Raw genomic sequence first — 19,757 nt, 5'->3', positions numbered from 1 at the left:
AATAGTAAGATAGGAGACTTGCACTCAGCAGTAATTCAGATCTCAAGTGCAAATAAAGTTCTGTTCCTTTTAACTGCTGAACTGTGATATTTTCTGCACTTAACATAGAACTGGCAGAAGAATATCCAAGCAGAAGCAAATGTCGTATCAATTACATCAGTATACTGTGTGCTGGTGGTTATTACCACTCTTTAGTCATGAAGGTGACATGGAATATTATACAGACTACTCCTCCAGGAGAGCAAATCTTCTTTATCATTTGTAAATAAAAATAAACACAATAAACAAAAATCAATGCATTTCAAAGGAATTGTTTGCCATCAGAAACAAAGCAATAACTCCAATAACCAGAAATACGCATGTTTTCCTCCTCTTGCAAGGGCTCTCTATAAGACAGAAAGGTGTCCTTCATAACACAGGTCACAATTTGTGAGACGAAACCCACTGACTTAAATGCAGGAACATACCAATTGCAGTTGCACCCACTCATTACTACATTGGTTAAGAAGGATTATTATAACACTGAAGCACAGTAGTTTAATTCTAAAATGCAAGAAATATTGTTTAAGTATAAGAAAAGAACTTTTTCCTGTGAAGATGATCGAACATTGAACCTGATTGCTCAGAGAAAATGTTGCAGGATTTTCCATCAGGATATACTTAAAACCTGACAGGATGTGGTCCTGAGCTACCTGATCTAGCTGAACCAGATCTAAGCAGGTGATCTCCAGGGATCCCTGCCAACCGCAGCAATGCTGTGATCTTGTTATTACTAGGACAGAAAAATGTTACCTTGAATGGCTTTCAAAGCCCTTGGTTTCCCTTTCATGTATCAGCCCACTTTTAAAATACTATATTATTGGTGATTTAAACCAAGAACTCGTGTCAAAATTAACATGCAGCACCACAATCAACTCCCACTACATGAGGCCTAGCAATCTGCATACCTATTCACCTCTGTAAACCAAGTCAGACACAGCTACAGTGCTTTCCTGAGGAGGCAGGAACTTGAGTTTTATAGGAAAAGGCACAGGATCAACGGCTGTCTTTTGATAATGCCTCTCAATTCATGACCTCAAAAAGGGAAATATTGGATCATGTGATATACACAAAAGACTGGTACACTGGTACGTATTGTGGACTAGCCTAATACAGGGAAGATTTTATGCATTCCATAAGACAGAAATTTGAATTCACAGAAATATTCCCTTTATTTCTTTTTCCCTCTTTCAGTAAATCACAGAATCATTTGAGTTGGAAGGGACTCTTAAAGGTCAACTGGTTCAACTCCCCTGCAATAAACCCAGAGCTAGATCAGGTTGCTCAGAGCCCTGTTCAGCCCTGTTCATCCCTTGAGTGTCTCCAGGGATGGGACATCCACCAGCTCTCTGGGCAACCTGTTCCAGTGCTTCATTACCTTTATCATAAAAAAAAAAAAAAAAAAAAAACAAAACAAAAAAAAACCACACTTATATTCAGTCTAAATCTCCACTCTTTTAGTCTGAAACCATTTCCCCTTGTCCTACTGCAACAGATCCTGCTAAAGAGTCTATTCTCTTCTTTCTTATAGCCCCCCATTAGATACTGAAAGGCTGCTACATCAAAAACATACTTTTTCATTAGTGTCCAGAATGCTCATTCCTACTCTTTCATCTCCCCTTGTTGTTCCAATAGTCAGCCAGTGAAATCAAGACAGTAACTAATGAAGTACAACAATCTTTAGGGAGTAAAAGGTTTTACATAGTGTGTACAGCTTATCTTTTTATGCTAATCTTTCATGCTAATGAAATGAAAATTGATCACTTTCTTTACACTTTAACAACACAGACTCAAAAGCATATGTGTCGGAAATGTAGATAATTATCACTGCAGACCTTACAATATGCTGCCTACCTCTGTCATCATAGCAACGTTCCCATTTGTTAGCTACATATTTTGTTCCAGGTTTTCTTTAAAATCACAAAAGAATCATTTTAACTCCTATCTTTCTTCTGTATTCCTGGAGACAGGGATTCCCTTTTTATGAATGTTGCAGAAGAAGAAGAAAGATTTAAAAGAGGAAAAAACTGTGAACTACAGCCAATATTCATATCAACCAAATGGTCTGGTACATTACCTAAAGCAAAAAAATGCTGCCACTTGGAAGCTAAATTCAAAATGACCTTGTGCTTTTTTCAAAAAGGCTGGCAGCTGAGGTCACAGGAGTGAATTGTGATAGACAGTGCTTCCCTCTATAGTTAGAAGGCATTTCTAGTATGTGAATTACTGCCACATAGGGCAAAAAAATAGAAAGGAAAAGAAAACACAGCAAAGAACATTGTTCAATTTCCTTGTAAAATAATGGGAAATATAGCCTACAACAGCTATGAAATTCACAAAACATATTTAAGTTTTCAGCAACTTTATTTCACCAGCAAGTATGTTCCACCATTTTCAATTCTCCATTCATAAATTAAGCCTGTTCTTTATTGGTCTCTACTGTTGACAGCATGGGAAACAGTGACTGCATTTCTCCAGCAGGCAGATCCCAGCTGCACAGAATATTATGTACTGTTTAAAAATATATATTGCAGTTGTGTTAAAATTGATTACATCACTGAGTAAAAAACAATGATAAGGAAAAGAAGCTGTAACTGCTAGTAAGTCCTTTAATTGAGATTTAAACACGCAAGCAAAAAGAAAATTCCACTCTATTCAATTCTGTAAAGAAATTGTTAACAGTAATTTCAAAATAATGCAATTTTCAAAAGGGTATATTTTCAGTTCATTCTCTTGTAAACACATGAGCAACCTCCATCTAAGGATTTTAATCTGTCAGTAGGACTGCATGAGTCCTCAATTTGTTTCTATAATAGCAGCTTTTCACTGAAATATTTTGATTGACAGATTCTTATTTTTAACATCTGCATCCTGTGGGAGCAGCTTAATGTTAAGATGAAAAATACACTTGGGGTTTCAAAGCAGGTGGAAAAACTCACAGTTCTGACTGAATGAGAACTGCTTCCAATCTTGTGTTTTCCACTGTGCCTTAAAGTATCTTATATATAGAAGACAACACATCTTGTCACTTCTGAAACATTTAAAGAACAAGAAGATAGGAAAAAAAAAGAGTACATATAACTTACCATTAAAGTTTACTGCCCGAATATAGGTAAGTAGTTCTTTACCATCAATTGTGCTCATCCTTGGACACAGACCAATATATCCAGGACAGAGATCTTTGTGCATGTTATGTAGTGCATAGGCCATGGAATATACTGCATCAATTACAAACTGAACTTTTCCTTCTTGCTCATAGGCTGAATCTCTTGCAATTCTTTCTAAGCCTAAGGAATAAAGAGAAAAAGAGTCTGTTTAATTCCATTTGTGTGCATGTGTGTGCACCTGCGTTCGTGCAAAAATCCACAGCAGAACGTAAATGATCATGGTCAGATAAATAGGTAAAGTTAGGACTCTGCTATCCATCACCTAAATAAATAAGACAAGTTAAAATACAGCCATCTGGTTCTGCCTCTAATTCTTGTATGCTGTGCCAGGTATATAAACACTATGTTGAGTCCTGGCCTGGGAAAGAGGACAGGGCATTTCATTATAAGAAATATATATGTGTATGTATTTCTACAGTCCAGTAGAAATCCTCTCTGCAGCTTGTAGACTTTCACTCAATAGCTGGTTACAGTTATTTATAGGACACTTCTACAGTAGCCTGCCATTCTATTCTAGATAAATTTAAGGCTACCTTGATTTTTATCTATGACTACTGCTTGATAAAGATTATTTAAACATGTCAGGGAAAAAAAGTCGAATGTTTGCCAAGTGATGGGGCCATCTGTCTCCATACTGAAAAGTGCTTATTCTGAGACTTTTCCCTGTATTTATTAGAGAATTATGCTTCACATTGAGAGCTATGTACTGTCTGCTGTTTCCTACAGGAACATTTTTCCTACAGTGGGTATACAGAGCAAATCAATACGTTATGAGATTTTGATTCTGCAGGGATTGCCCACATTAATCATCTATGTGCAAATCCAGACATACCTTTTATGTTCAGCAGTGATAGCTCTAAGTGGAAAAGTTAAAAATAAAGTCCAGGAAAATTATATTTTAGGCAGGCAACCAGCATGTCCTATCTGTGAATTCAGCCACTGATTTCTAAGGCTTAGTACTTTCATTTGCAATGAGGAAGAGGTTTCTGCAGATCTCTGCATGAAATCTGCTCTGCTGAAGTCTACGGCCAAGCTCCCATTGACTCAGTGAACACAAGATTAAAACCAAAGTTATCTACCAGATAACTGACTCATTCAGTGTGAAAATAATCCATTCACATTATATAAAACTATCCAAGCCTATGCAAATGAACCAAAAGTATATGTGCTTCTTCAATTGTCTTAATTATTGTTTTTATTTCAAATCAGATGATTTTCTCAGTTCATGATATTAATGTTGATGCACCTACATTTTTAAAAGTGCATTGCTTATGCCTAAAAACACACTCCCTGCAAGATCTTTCTTTAGGCAAAGAGTGCAAGTTACTATGACAGGAAAAAAAGCCAAGGGACTCTACTCAGAGAGTTTCCTCTTTTGCCCTCTGCACTGCAGTGCCACTGTATCACATTACAATGGTAACACACGAACAAACCTGAAATCTGACCACCAGGAATGTTTTGTGTTTTAAACATCCCTGAGGATTCTGGGAGGAATAAATTGCACTAAAAATCATGATGTGCTTTTATTTCTCCTCGCGGGATTGTTAAAAAAGAACAAAACTTCCTTACTTCTTGAAAAGGTACTGACCATCACTGACCATGAGAGAAAAGCCTGTAACTTTTTAACTTACCACAGATTACTCAATTGACACTTCACAAAGCATGCTTATCTAATGATTGGCAAATAATCAGTAAACTGTGTGACACTACTGAAACCAAGCAAACAGAAAAACTCTTCCTTGCACACACTGAAAATTGCACAATTTCTTGAAAAACACTGCTTAGGCATGACAGGGGATATAAAAAATGTGAGATATGGCTCAATTAGATTGCAACTCTATTAAATTACTTCATTTGCAAACTAGCTTTCAACAGTAATTGACAGGCACAGCTCAGGATCCCTCCCTTAATTATTCCTGCCTGGTTAAGGACTGCCAGACAAGAAGCGAAGGGCTGGGCTTACAGAACTGCTGCAGGCACACAGCAGTCAATAACCCACACGTGTTCCCAAGAGCTTCCTCATCCTCTAAATGGGATGGCCAGGACAGAATACGTTTGAAGGAGATACACCTCTTTTTGTTTCCAAGCTAAATATAATTCCCCTCACACACCAGACAGACAAAGATGTATGTTGAAAGGTGGAGGGCTAGTGAAAGACAGAAATAAATTATCTTCTATAACAGAAGTGCTAAGTCATAGAGCCCTGATGCTACAAATATTTCTGCAAATACATTATACTAAGTGGTAAAAATTTATAAAAGAAAAAAAGAGTATTGCAGTCCCTTACATTTCACTGTAGTTTAAGCATACATAGGCTTTCTATAAACTTATTCCACAGTATAACATTTCACCTTTACTCTTCAGAAATAATTTATCATATAAATTACAGAAACTAATTTCTCAGAGACTAATTTATCATATAAATTACAGATTAAAAATGAATATATTACCACTGAATGTGTTTCCTTAATTATGAGGGGCTGAGCAACATCACAGAATTATCAGTTTCAAATCTAGCAATCCCAGAAGGCAATAGAAAAGAAGTCTCTGCTTTCCATAAAACAAAGAAATAACTTAGTAAAATAAAAACACACACACAAAACAAAAATCAACAAATTGAATTATGCGCTATTTCTGTTTGAAGTTTCTCTTCATTTTCTGTTTCCAAAATTTATTAAGATGACAAGAACTCATCACCTTAAATGTCTGCTATATCTGATTACAATTTATTGCCCTAAAAAATGTATAGCTGTAAAATAATACATATCAACTGAGTCATAATTATAGTCAGCTATTACAAAGATAATATTACAAGTTTGGAAGACATGATTGGCATTTGTCTTCTGACTTATGTATGAAATAACAATAGTTTCATTTATAGCTAGACACTGAGCTCCACAAAGCATGCTTACACAAACACAGATATACACAAGGGTGACTTGAAATAGTGTAACTATACGCATGTCATAACAAAATTCCTTAATGCCTTTTGATGATCACTTCAATCTCACAATTTTTACTCCAAAAGTAATTACTCAGGCTGCATCTTAGGGAGGGGGGGATGTTTACAGCTCTTGAACCCAGGAACTTAATACCTGCTTGGTCTGACAACGTGCCAAGAACTGAGATGAGAACTGTGCTGACACCATTCCTCTGTACTCTGATCTCCATACAAAAGAAATTCAGGGAAATATAACACGGTACTTTTCTGCAGGTCTCCCAATCCAACTGTTGAAAAGTGCAAGCTTGTGGGGAATTACAGGAAGATGTTGAGACTTTCCCTGACCAATGGATAAAATACATAGCTATATGTACTAGTGTTATCATCTTGGGCTAAAGAAGAGCCAGGACAGATGATGCATCACTAGCCTAGGAGGAGCATCAAGCATTTCTGGCTGTCTTTATTTGGAACCTCTTTCAGGAGTCCTGCAGTGAGATCAGCAATGATCCTTGAAAAGCCTGGATAACATTGTCACAGCTATTCCTGCATTTCCTGAGCAGGAGTGACAAGACAGACTATGTTTGGTGGTACTGTCACTATAATTTGTAATCATTTCCCCCTTTGCTCCTGGTGGTTCTTGTACTGCAGAAATAATAATGTTTCCTGCTCAGGATGGTAGAATTTGGCTATGGCAGGGAAAGATAAGGAACATAAGGCGAGATGTGGACTAGGTAGATAAGAGGATGTAGCTGAGGCTACTTGTTTGTGAGGGAAGAATAAGCACTGACATCACCCATGCATGAATTGGGAATCAAGATACTTCAGGAAACACATACTCAAGAGGAATTTACAACAATAAATTGTATCTTAATTAAAAAATTAATTACACAACACAGTAAATAAATAAAGATTAATGTAATGTAGCTAAAACGAATTCATTTTTGGGTGATGGTATCACCTGTGGGATACAAACAAAGCAACCAAAACTTAAGTCATTGACCTCACCAACAGGTGACTGATCTGCTGGGAGGTGTTATACAACTCACCTGTTTTAGACTGGCTTTTTAATACTGATCTTAGGGCATACGTAGATGAAATTCTTTTGCAAATGCCAGTGGCAACAGGAAGAGCACAAAGCAGATTTCTTGTCTTATGAATAAATAAAAAACAATTCTAGATAAGGCAAAATGGATAGATATACCTGTCTCATAATTTGTGGTATAGGGAAATTTAATTAATTAATATGTTTATTAACTGCAATGGTTCTATAAATGTCCAGTTCACTTTATATTTCTGATCAATCCCACTCATGTTGCCTTGCCAATCTTTGTTTCCAGTTTGTATTATTGAAACAATTTGTATAAAACTGCAACCTACACTATCTCTCATGTCTATTTCTATGTTTTCAAAACTACGTCCTTTATACATAGTTCAAATGTTAACTTATGCGACTTGAAGACCATAGTTTAAAATTAAAGATGTTGTATACAACAGCTAGTTAGAGCTCCAGACTTGAAGCTCTTGAGAAAGGTTCTGTGTACTGGACAGCTTAAGACACAGGAGTGGGGGTCCAGTTTAGGATAATAGAGATCTGTGGCGTGGGGATGCAGTGTACAGAGGAATAGGATCCTAATCCTAAGAAATAAAACATATGACAGAGTAATCATAACAAGTTCAGTTTCCAAGCTTAGAAAAGTACTGCAGTCAGAGGCAAAAAAGACAAGACACATAACTAGAGCCCCACCTGGGAAATGAGATGTTTCAAGGAGGTGTTTCACTTCCCTAATCATTAGCCAACTGTAGGAAATATTCCTTTTTGAAGTCTATCAGCAACCTATTTTTCAACTACTTTTATTTGAGCTGTCTTGATTTCTAACATTTTAGATTCTTATTCAAAATCAACACTCAGTGTTCACAGAACTGTATGCAAAAACTATTACTTGTATTAATCACCTTAAAAATATCTATTTTCATTTCCCAGTGCTTATTAGCATCCATGCTATTTTTTATTAAGCTCCTTTATTATCATTTTATCTTGATTTTGTTTAGCACAATTGGCCACCTCACAATTCATGTTCAGTTCAAATATTGGCTCATTGTAAGCACTCTTCCACTGTTTTCAGTACTGATACTTCAAAGACAATTAAAAATCAATATTAACAGCTCAGAAAACATGCAGCCAGCTCTCTGGAAACCCTCACATATAAGTTATAGAGATTTCCTGTTTAAAAACTCTAGGTACTGTTGCAGTGTATCATGGTCTGTCTTTTAGTTAAAATGGAAATTACTTTGTCACTATCATCTGGTAGGGCTACATCATTGATTTCACTTACCTAACAATATTAATGTAATACTTTTGTTTGAGCCATTATTAGTAGACTTCTGCTTGAAAAACTCATTTGAGAAAATTATAACTGCAGATTTCCATTTACACTATTTTAATCCACTTATTGTGATGTTTGTTATTACTTGATTTATGTATCTTACTCTTAGGGTTGGTAATTTCTGGAAAAATCAGTATTTATCCAGATATAAACAATTATTAAAAACAAACAAACAGAACAACACAAAGCTTGTATGTCTTATCCTTCAGTTAGAGCAGAGCAATGTGAATAACTGGCTTTACAGTGACAGAAATTCTACTGCAGAATGATTGGAATCTCCTAACTGGAGAGGGAAAAATCCCTTTCCAAGAGTTTGTATTCCTCCCGCCTTTCCACAATCTCACCCGTTCTTCTTTTGCCCTGTCCCTTCTCACATAAGCTCAGTGAAAAATCTGCTTTTCTAGGGACTGTTGTGATTACCACTCTCTGGGGGATAATAGTGGGAGGACAAATAATGTTAGGGGAAAGTGAAAACAATAATAGACGAAACGGTTACCAGTGAACCACTTATTCTATCAGTTCCCCTTTACTGGCATTTGTTATATGCTCAATAGTAATTAATGTGTAAAGCCAGTTGGTGCATCTGTGCAACTTTTTGTTTTTCAGACTCATCTGTTTACAAGTCTGGATGTTGGATAGCTACTAACATTTTGTTAGTTCACAGTCATAATTCATATTTTCTACATTTTGCCTCCTTTATTTGGCTCACAAAACAGTTTCAGTTAAGCTACACTTGGAAGCAAACAAAATCAAAGATAAATATTATTGTGTTGAGATTGATCTTTCTCAGCATGCCAATCATAATCACAGCTAAAAATCACAGGCACTCTTTAGCTCAGACATGATAGTTCTCTATTTGTCAGGATCTGTACAAACATTCCATATTTGTAGCATCAGTTTTTCCTTAGGAAGTTGTCATCTATATCTGTAAGCCATTTGAGCAGTCTCAGCAGGAAGCATGAGGAGTGTATGTTGCTACCATTGCAGTCTTCCCTGATTATTCAGTGGCTTTCCTCACACATTAGACTGTTTGCTCTCCCAGACCAAGCAATGTGATAAAGATCATCATCTTCAGTTACTGAAATTCAAGGGGATGATGTACTTTTACGGTGGAGGAGTTGAGCTTTCTAGTAGCCACATGGTAACAGCGATGCTTGATTTGTGCATTGTTAGTCCACAGAGAGCCTCAAAAAATCTGCAGCTCTTCTGCAATAGTACAATGTCAGTTTAGAAAGCAATTCAGAGAGGAAGTTAAGAATTATATCTATTTTCTCAGCCATTCCAAACAAGAGTTTGAGAACGTAAAAGCAATGACAATGAAATGAAACAGTTTGATTCTATTCTTCAACAACTGACAGATGAGAGACTGTGAACTGGTAGCTAATGTAATTTTTGAAAGTTTATTGTTTAAGCCAATTCAACAAAATTAAATATTTAAAAATATATATGGAAGGACCAATTTGTAAAGGTCTGAGAGGGAAAATGAAAACCAGTTTTTCAATCCCTACCTAGGAGAATGTGGAGATTTTAAAATAGATCCTACCCAGAAGAGGGCTCACAATTTTAAAACACACTGTAAACAGAAAATAGCAAAAAAAATTCAGTTAAGTCGACTTTTCCCTTTAACTTCACCTTAAATGAGAAACTACATTTTTTAATTTTCTTGCCTCTTTAAATGGAGCGCTTCAAAAAAAAATGCTTTCCCTGAATGCAAACATTTTTCATCGATAACATCATAACATGTTCCCCAACCTTCACAGTAAATCAGAAATTAGTTTCAGTAAAACACAAATAATGCGCAATCCTATGTAGGTTGCTCCAGAAGTAATGCCTCCTATTTACATCCATGGAAACATATGTATATATACATATATACAAACATATATACAAAGAGCACAATAACACTACTTGATAGAGCAAATTCTCAGCTACAAAATGCTATTTTTCAGCCCAATCACCACCATTAGCATGGCAGGATTTTCACCAGTGATGAACAGGTGCATCACTGAGCATGAGCCTGCATGCTGCGCTCATAAAAATTTGTATCAGTAGAGGTGACCCACTGTTTCACAGTTGCTACGATGTCATTGTTGCTAGGAAAACGATGCCCACACAGTTCATCTTTCATCAGCTCAAACAAATGGAAGTCAGAAGGCATCAAATCTGTACTACACAGTAGGTGTTGTAGGACAGTCCAGCCAAGACTGGCAATATAGCAGTCAGAGTTCATGGTTTGTCCAGGTTCCAAGGAAACCAGAAGGATCACCCCTTTCCTATCCCAAAAGACAGCACACATCACTTCATCTGCTGAGAGCTACATCTTTAACTTTTTCTTTAATGAGGAACTGACATGCCACCACTCCACAGACTGCTGTTTTGACTCCAGCTCTTAGTGGTGACACCATGTGTCATCACCATTTAATGACATGATCCAGGAAGCTGTCACTTACAATCATGTTCTGGTTCAACAGATCCTGACAAAGTTGCATAGAGTGTTCTTTCTGTTCTCTTTTGAGCCTTCGTGGGACTCACCTGGGTCAAAGTTTGCAATATTCCAACATTGTAACCATCATTTTCAATGCATTGAAGCTAACGTTCAGCTCTGTACACAGTTCCCTGGTCATAATCCACCAATTCATGCAGATGAGTTGATTGAGACACTCTTCATTTTGTGGTGTGAAAGCTGCGCATGGCCAGCCAGAATGCACCTTGTCTTTCACACCATTGTCAGCATTGCTGAAAAGCATCACGCACCACCTCACTGTGCTCACATCCACTGCTTGGTCTCCATAAACATCCAGCAAGCATTGATGAATGTCAGTGGGTGCAATTTTTGCTTCACGGAGGAACTGAGTGACACACCTTTGCTTCATATGCACTTCATGTCAGACGCCATTCTGTCAGAGTGCCTCTCCACTGCCATCTGTCACACGGCAACAACATGTACTAGGATATTGGTGGGAAGGTTCAACCTCTACTGCCATACCACCAACATCCGCCTCTGACATCATTACTTTTGAAGTAGCCCTTATAGATATCAAAGTTGAAATAAACTGTAATTCAGGACACATTTTTTGTTTTGCTTTTGTTGGGTGGGTATTTTTTGTTCTTAGAGATGCATGCAATTCACGTTTTCTCTTTGAAAAACAAAATGAAGCTGCATTGCTCATTTCTCTGCATTGAGTCTCTAACAGTAATGTGAATATTCTTACCACAGTTAAACAACTTTCCTTTTTCTACTTAGTGTTTTTGTATTGCTTAATTGTAGTTCCTTGAAACACAGTATAAAAAGCTGGAGAGCACAGGCATTGAGAACTCTAAAACATTTAAAATTTTAGTTTACTACTTCGGACAGTGGCAATATTGTGTAAAATACTGTCTTGTTGATCCAAGATTTGCTTTGATGTGTATATTTCACTAAGCAGCACTGACAGCAATCACATAATGATTAGACACTGTTGGATGTTGTTTCCACAAATCTAGATAAGAGCCATGTGACACGTGTTAATCAAAAGATGCATCAAAAATATGGTGGGATAAATAATCTCTATTTCAGGTACACCAGTACTAAGTATTAATGGGATTGCCGTGTCAGAATATATAATTTAGTGTGGACAAAACTCAAAGCTAGATACAACATTTCAAAAAGTTTTATGTCTGTATTATCAACAGACTGCAGCTTTGAAACTGCAGGCAGAGAATTATCAATGCTATTGCAGGAAGATATTTGCCCTCCAAAAAATGGTGCTCTGGCAGACCTCCATTCACTTGTACTGGTTCACTTTCTGGCTGCAATACATCTGACAGCATGAGAGCACATACCTGTTCCAGTAATACAGAAAAAAACACTGCAGGAGTTGGAATAAAAAAAGAGAATTCCAGTGTTAAGAAATTAATAAATATGACATTACAGTAGGTTCTGATAGATTTTATCCAGGTTTTATGCCTGGAGAGCAAATGACTGTCAAATTTAGCAAAACTATTTATCATTCATTCAATGTATATGAGGAAGAAATTTTTCATTATTAAGCTAGTGTGACACTGGAACAGGCTGCCTAGAGAAGCTGTGGATGACTCATTACTGGCAGCATTCAGAGTCAGTTTAGATGGGACTTTAAACAACCTGACCTAATGAAAGAGGACCCTGCACAGAGAAGAAGGGTTGATCTAGATGATATTTAAGGGTTCCTTCCAAACCAAACCATTATAATTCTATGATTTTGCAGGTTTCCTAGATATACAATTTAGTCAAAGTCAGTCATACAATCAGTTGCAAATATAAAACCATGAGCTAACTACCATTTCACGAATTCTACAAAAAATATACAAAAAAAATTTCAGCCTCAAAAGTTGCTACTCAGAGAGGTTGTGGCTGCCCCATCCCCGGAGGTGTTCAAAGCCAGGTTGGATGGGGCCCTGGACAGCCTGGTCTAGTATTAGATGTGGAGGTTGGCAGCCCTGCCTGCAGCAATAGGGTTGGAGCTTGATGATCCTTGAAGTCACTTCCAACCCAAGCCATTCTATGATTCTATGAAAAGTTATCAGTTGGATTTGTGAATGAGAAATTTTATTTGCCCTGGTTTTGATCAAATCAAAATCGTACAGGAAAAACTATTAAATTATATTATAAAAAGAAGTGTTTGTCATAATTAAAGCAGGTCAAATTTTTCATTTGACCTTTCTGAACAAAATAACAGGAAGATAAAGGAGAAAACTTGCTTGTTATTTGCTAATGCAGAGATCTAAGAACAACTTGATCAAAGATATATTTTAAGTGTTATTCAAACTTTAAGTCTCAAAGTCAGCTCAACCTTTCTGACTCTACTTTGAATTTCTTTACCCATAAACGTTTTCACTAACAATAACAAATAAAAGAACACAATAACATGAAAGCGTTTTTCAGTCCTCATCCTGACTCTGCAAAGTCTATAAAAATTTGCAATTTTGTATCCTGTTCATTTGATAACTTCTCAGCAACTAAGACATGCACCTTGGTAGCCTAGGACACTCCTTCAGGAATTTACATATTTACAATCTAAGCAAGAACATAATATTTTGGAGAAATTCTAAATTTATTTCTCTCTCAAAATAGGGTCAGTATACCAATGAGTTTTAGTATGACCAAAGTATTTTGGTAAATTTCTTAAGTTAAAAAAATCATCATTTCAGATCTTGAGGTGAGTATATAGAAATAGCCTACATTTTCTAACAGAGATCATCCATGAGAATTTCTAACTCTGGGAAGAAATTGCTGGTGTACTAGTCTAGGCACATATTTGAAAATAACTGATCTCCCTCTAAAACCCCGAAGGATATGAGCACTTCTAATGCAGACTTCAGTGTATAACTACAAAGCCTACAGCATTGGCTATCAGCTTCAGAAAAGCTTCAGTACAAGCAACTGAATTTATTCATTGTCTGTCAGTATTTAATCTCAGAGGACCTTAGATGCATAGCAACTGTATGTATAAAAAATTTTTTCCTCTGCCTATTGACTGTGAGAGCTTTTAAGTTTAAGCTTCAGACCAGAAACTCCAGGGACTTTTGTCCTCGGGATTATTATTTTTAGTCACAAACTTGATTGAGACCTTGGTAAGGAATGGCCTTTCTTGTAATTGGAAAACATTTGCTGGAAATACAGACATAAGCATCCAGGCACATCAGTTTCTTAAGTATTTATGGTTATTATTTGATATTAGTCTTTTCAGAAGAAAAAAGTTACAAAATTTGGCCCCAAAAAATTGTAACTTCTGAACTACTTATATTAATGACTGCTGACTGGAAGTCTAGTTTAAATGTTATCCCTCAGTTTGATGAGTAACTCCACAAAAGCAAACTAATTCAGACTGCAAGAAGTTCACAGTCAGCTATTTCACAAAGAAAGAATATCAGTTTGAGATCCTATTATGTTATTTTCATCACCCATTAATATTTGTTACTAATACTTCCATAGGAATTTAAGACTTTCTTAGCTGAGTTAATGGAAAGGGCTTTATGTAGGAGTCTCTCCTATGATTATCGGAAACCTGGGCTAAATGATCTGCTCCTGCATCAAATTAGGACTATGTGTAATGTTTGCTCTGGTTTGGCATGAAGTTTTCAAGCCAAGGGGGTAGCAACATCCCATCAAGGCCACTTCTGAAATAAATATTTGATAGCTTGAGTATGTAGTAAATTTAAAAATAGATTTGCAATGTATGGTGGATGTTCACTTGGACTAAATGCTCCAATGTAATGATTTCACGGCAATTATCAGGTAATTTTTGGTGTTCCTTTGCCGTTAGTTGCTTAGGGTAGGATGCATCTCATGCGGTTTTAGGGATCTAGCATTTAGGTGTCTCACCTTTTTCACTTTCAGGAGTTAGGGGTCTCCTAACTCATAATTCATCTCACTGTCTCTGGAAAGGAAGTGTCTAAGGAAATGAGTCAAAGTGTTCTCCTGAACTGACTCATTCTTGGGTGACTAGCTTAGACTACATATTTAACTGTTAGAAAACTAACATTAAGCAAGATCCTAGCCAAAAAAGATGCATTTTTCAGTATTCTTATTCATACAGCAGTTCAATGAACAACATATCCCTTTCATCAAGACCTAAGTAAACTTACTGTAGTGTCCAGCATTTCCATTGGTGAACAGTTTCTTCACCACAGTTTACCTTCTCTGGCCACATACACTCCCCTTATTCCCAGTTGTTGCTCACTTAACACAAGACCTGAGACCCTCTCAGCAGCAAGCACACTCATCCCACTCCTCCTGCTCATCCTCAGTGGCCTGGGCCTGTATTATTTTCCTTTGCTTATTCTGTCACCATCTTTAACGATTTCTTGAAGGAACAAGTAAGCTGTCTTCAGATGAAGTCTAGTGCGGGTATAAAGCAGTGTCTCACACACTGTCTCCTGAACAGTTTGCTGCTATGGGGACAGAGACTCAGATCCAGCACAATGAAAATTCAGTGGTGCTTATTTTTTCTCACAGTGACTGCAGGGACAGAGTATAGCTATGAGAAAATATGGTATCTTTGGATTAATTTACAAGACTGTATGTTGCTACCTAGAAGACAATTATGAAAAAATATTTCAATAAAAATGCAATGAAAACCAACATAAAATGAAAATAAACATAATAAATCATAACATAATTTCACTTTGAGTTACTACTTAGTCCGTATTCACACTAGTAAACCTCCAAGAGAACATTTTTGGAGCTGGACAAAACAGAACTAGTCATGAAGGATTTCCCATGTGGAAATAGAGGGAGAATTTTTTCAACTGCAACCAAAAGGAAAGGAATGAAAACAAAGAATGCTTCTCATGAAAAAGACACAACTATCAGTTTAAGTACGTGAAAAGATCCGATGTTAACAGCTAAAGAAAACTGTAATAATTGCAACATTAAAAGCTAAAGAAAATGTTGCACTAACTTTTCCATTTGCTCTATCCACCTTCTCTTCCTGCTGCATCCCATTTTAATGATATTATCACACTGTTAAGAAGTAGGGCATGATGAGTAAAGAAATAGTTTATTTCACCAGTGTAACCAGTAGGAAAAAATACTATAATGTCCTGGAAAACTAAATCATTCTTTTTCCATTTTCCACTTTTCTGTAAGAAAAAAGGTATTTTTTGGCGGTCAGAATGGGAAGAGAGGGTCCAAGATCTTTGAATTCCTATAGACTATAATATTAAAATGCATTGCTGTTGAAGTAAACGTATGCACTCTGAGGACTGTGAAATACCATTTTTTTTCCTAAATGAGCAAACACACAGTCAACAGCCAAAACATAAGATTTAAAGCAGGTGAAAATCTGCATTTGAAATTTTTAATTTACTCATTGTTCTAATTAAAGATGTTTTTCAGGTCCTGCTAAAAATAAAAGCACCATAAATTAGAAGTAAGCAACTAGTTAATGGACTGCTTGATGCCATGAACAGGACATGGACAACTGGCTTCTGGAAGGGGATTTCAGTCTACAACCAGAAGACACTTTACCTGTAGACGCTACATTTCCACAACCTAGAAGACTGCTATTTCTTTAATCACAAACTAATTAGAACTGATTGGACTCATTGTTAAATTAGGGACATTAGGGGGTTTTACTCCAGCACTCTTGCAGTTGCACATATCCTGTCCTCATCAGGGCAAAACTGACAATCACAGGTGGCACTGTCTATCAGGGACTATTTCAGATACAGTATCTGTTTCCTGTACTTGCCTCCTTAGGTGCTAAAACACTAGTAATTATAACATAATAGATATGCAAAGTACTGTTTAAAGGATCAACTTTCTCTTAATGGGATGTACTCAAATTATCACACTTACATACTTATATCAGCAAAACCCCTATCATTATTTATTATGAGCATGAGTCTTCAGGCTTGCCATTCACCATATTCACAGTGTTATAATAGTATTCCGATTCTGAAGTTTTATTTTCATGTTAATTCTACTGACAATATATGTCCAAAAAAGTACATCTTTAGTATGCTGTACCTATCACTGTAATCTTGAGACAGTGCACGGTTGTTCCCTTGCACTCTGAAGTAAAATGAGAAAGGACACAGTTTTTTAGATACTCTGATTCTTGTGCTGAAAGAAAAGACTAATTGTGATAGCCATCATATTATCATAAGCCTACTATAGTAATCTAAAGCTGGTCAAAAACAATTTTTCACCTGCTCTTGAACAAAACTGCACTGCTCCCATGTACTTCCTTACAATACATTCTACAATTGTAGGTACAGTCCATAGAATGTCACAATCATGTGCAGTTCACATTACAATTTACCAAGCACGGTTTGATCTCATCTTACCAAGGCTGTTTCATTTCTCCTTATTTTCATAACTTCTATCATAAACTTTAGCTTATAGACTGAAGACAAACCCTCAAAATCATTTGACTGTTTCACCAGTGCATTAGACATATAAACACGTTTTAAGTCCCTCTACATAAGAAATATATCAACAATCTGGATAAAGCTTGGCAGAGAGAAAAACAAGAAGTTCAGGAAGCTTGAGAACTTTCCCTGTGAGGAGAGGCTGGGGGAGACGGGTTTGTTCAGCCTTGAGAAGACACAACTTCAGTGTTGAGCTCGCTGAGGAGCAGCCCCCAATGCCTACAGGGAGATGGGCCCAGACTCTTCACAATGGTGCATGGTGTGAGGACAAGAAACAACTGGCATAAACTGAAATGAGACTTTTAGATCAATATAACCATTTTTTGTATGAGAATGGTCAGGCAGCAGAACAGGCTCCCTAGAGATGATATACAGTCATTCTACCAACCTGTTAAGTCTCACCTCTGTGCTGAGGAAGATCATGGAACAGATCCTCCTGGAAGCTATGCTAAGGCACATGGAAGGCAGGGAGGTGACATGGGAGAACCAGCATGGCTTCACCAAGGGCAAATCCTGCTTGACCAACCTACTGGTCTTCTATGATGGTGTCACTGCATCAATGGACAAGAGAAGACCTGCTGATGTCATCTATCTCAACTCATCAAATTCAGTAAGGCTTTTGACACAGTACCCAACAACAATCTTCTCTCCAAATTGCAAAGACATGGACTTGAAGTTCAAAGAGAGTAGATTTAGATTAGACATAAGGAAAAGATCCTTTACAGTGAGGGTGGTGAGGCACTGGAACAGGTTGCCTAGAGATGTGGTTGATGCCTCGTCCCTGGAGACTTTCAAGGTGATGCTGGCTAAGGCCCTGGGCAACCTTATCTAGCTGTGTATGTTCCTGTTCATTGCAGGGGGGGGTTTAACTAGATGGCCTTCAGAGGTCCCTTCAAACTCTAAGGATTCTGTGATTCTATCCTTGGAGATTTTCAATATCTGACTGGATAAAGCCCAGAGCCATGTGGATGCAGCCTCAATCTGACCCTGCTTTGAGGAGGATGGACTAGAGAACCTGAACTGTCACATGAACCAATTAGGATGAGCAAAAAGACATCTAAGCCAATGCAGTTTAACAATCTCAAGTGTGTATGTGCATATGCATATGTACAAATACATGCACCCTTGCAGATGAGCATGTGCCAATCCTCAACAATCTAGATGAAGCTCCTTTTGAAGGAGGCTCTGAGGGCATCCTAGGTGAAGTATTTCCTCCCTCTCACCTTGTCCTGGACACAACAAGCAAGTTTGGATAGCAAGGTTCTGACTAATGGGCCTTTCGTTGGTTTCCCTCTGAGTCCCTGGATGATTAAGAACAGGTCAAGGCAAACAGAAAAATGACTTGAATGGAAAGTACCTCTAGATTTGATCTTGTGTCAAACATCTGCATCTTTAAAGACACATGACATACAGAACTAAAATACACTGAATGTTGCCAAGTTGGATGCATTTTATTGTAAGTACTGTATTGCTTACTGTGAGAATGGTATAACTCAGTCATTTTCACTCTTTCCTATGAGGCTGGAGTTTTTTGACAATGGAAGTAAAAAAAAATTAACTGATAGCAAGTGGTGGTAAAATCCTTGGTCTCATTTTACCCAGTTTTAAACATTTTAATCAGTAGAGAGTCTGCCCACTGTGACCTCAATGGACGCCAAACTATCAAAAATAGAAAGAAAAGCCAAAATGTAAAATCAATCTTAAGCCGATTCTTGGCACTGACCTCTTCTGCTAACCTAAATCAGCTACGTTCCAAAGGAAGTCAATTGAGAAAGGAGAATTTACAGCCCCTCCAATTTTACTTCAGGATCTGGTGTTACGAGAACATCAGGAGTAATAACAAGAATTTTACTTTTTAAGACAAACTACACTATTTTCTGTTACAGTAGACTGATTCTTTCCTGTCAGTAGACTCACTCTGACATTCTCTATTTTCATTTAATTGAGAGAGAGGACCTGAAGATACAGAAATTCAAACACAACTTAAGTCATTAACTCAGAGAAGCTGTCATCGGCTCTCCAATCTTATGGATATGCACACTTTGTTAAACTATATTACTTCATAATTATAATAGTAAATACGCAATTCGTAATACAACCATCACTATAAACAAACACTTTTTTTAATTTCTGTTTCCTAAATGCTGTATTAAAACCTAAAATAGATCTGATAATGTTCAAAAAGAGAAAAAGAAAGTGATGGTATTGAAATACAGCAACACAGTAATTACAATTCAGGATGGAGAACAACTGAGACCTTTTCTAGCTGTAATCAATGTATAATTATGGCTCCACAAACAAGGCAACACAAAGAAACAACTAGAAACTAGC

General features: G+C 37.0%; 1 protein-coding gene across 3 annotated transcripts in view; it reads right to left on the bottom strand.

The window, feature by feature from the left end:
- Nucleotides 1-19,757, bottom strand: part of GRM8 (glutamate metabotropic receptor 8) — a 326,341-nt gene that overhangs the window by 111,830 nt on the left and 194,754 nt on the right. For all 3 annotated transcript variants that reach the window (XM_021384769.1, XM_021384768.1, XM_021384770.1), the window contains exon 7: nt 3,126-3,326. In XM_021384769.1, the coding sequence (XP_021240444.1) occupies nt 3,126-3,326 (201 nt within the window). The remainder of the gene's footprint in view (nt 1-3,125; nt 3,327-19,757) is intronic.

Source organism: Numida meleagris, chromosome 1 (assembly GCF_002078875.1).
Source record: "Numida meleagris isolate 19003 breed g44 Domestic line chromosome 1, NumMel1.0, whole genome shotgun sequence".
NCBI classification, from domain to species: Eukaryota; Metazoa; Chordata; class Aves; order Galliformes; family Numididae; genus Numida; species Numida meleagris.
The sequence above is the reverse complement of the archived record's forward strand: the minus strand, read 5'-3'. Positions and strand labels throughout refer to the sequence as shown.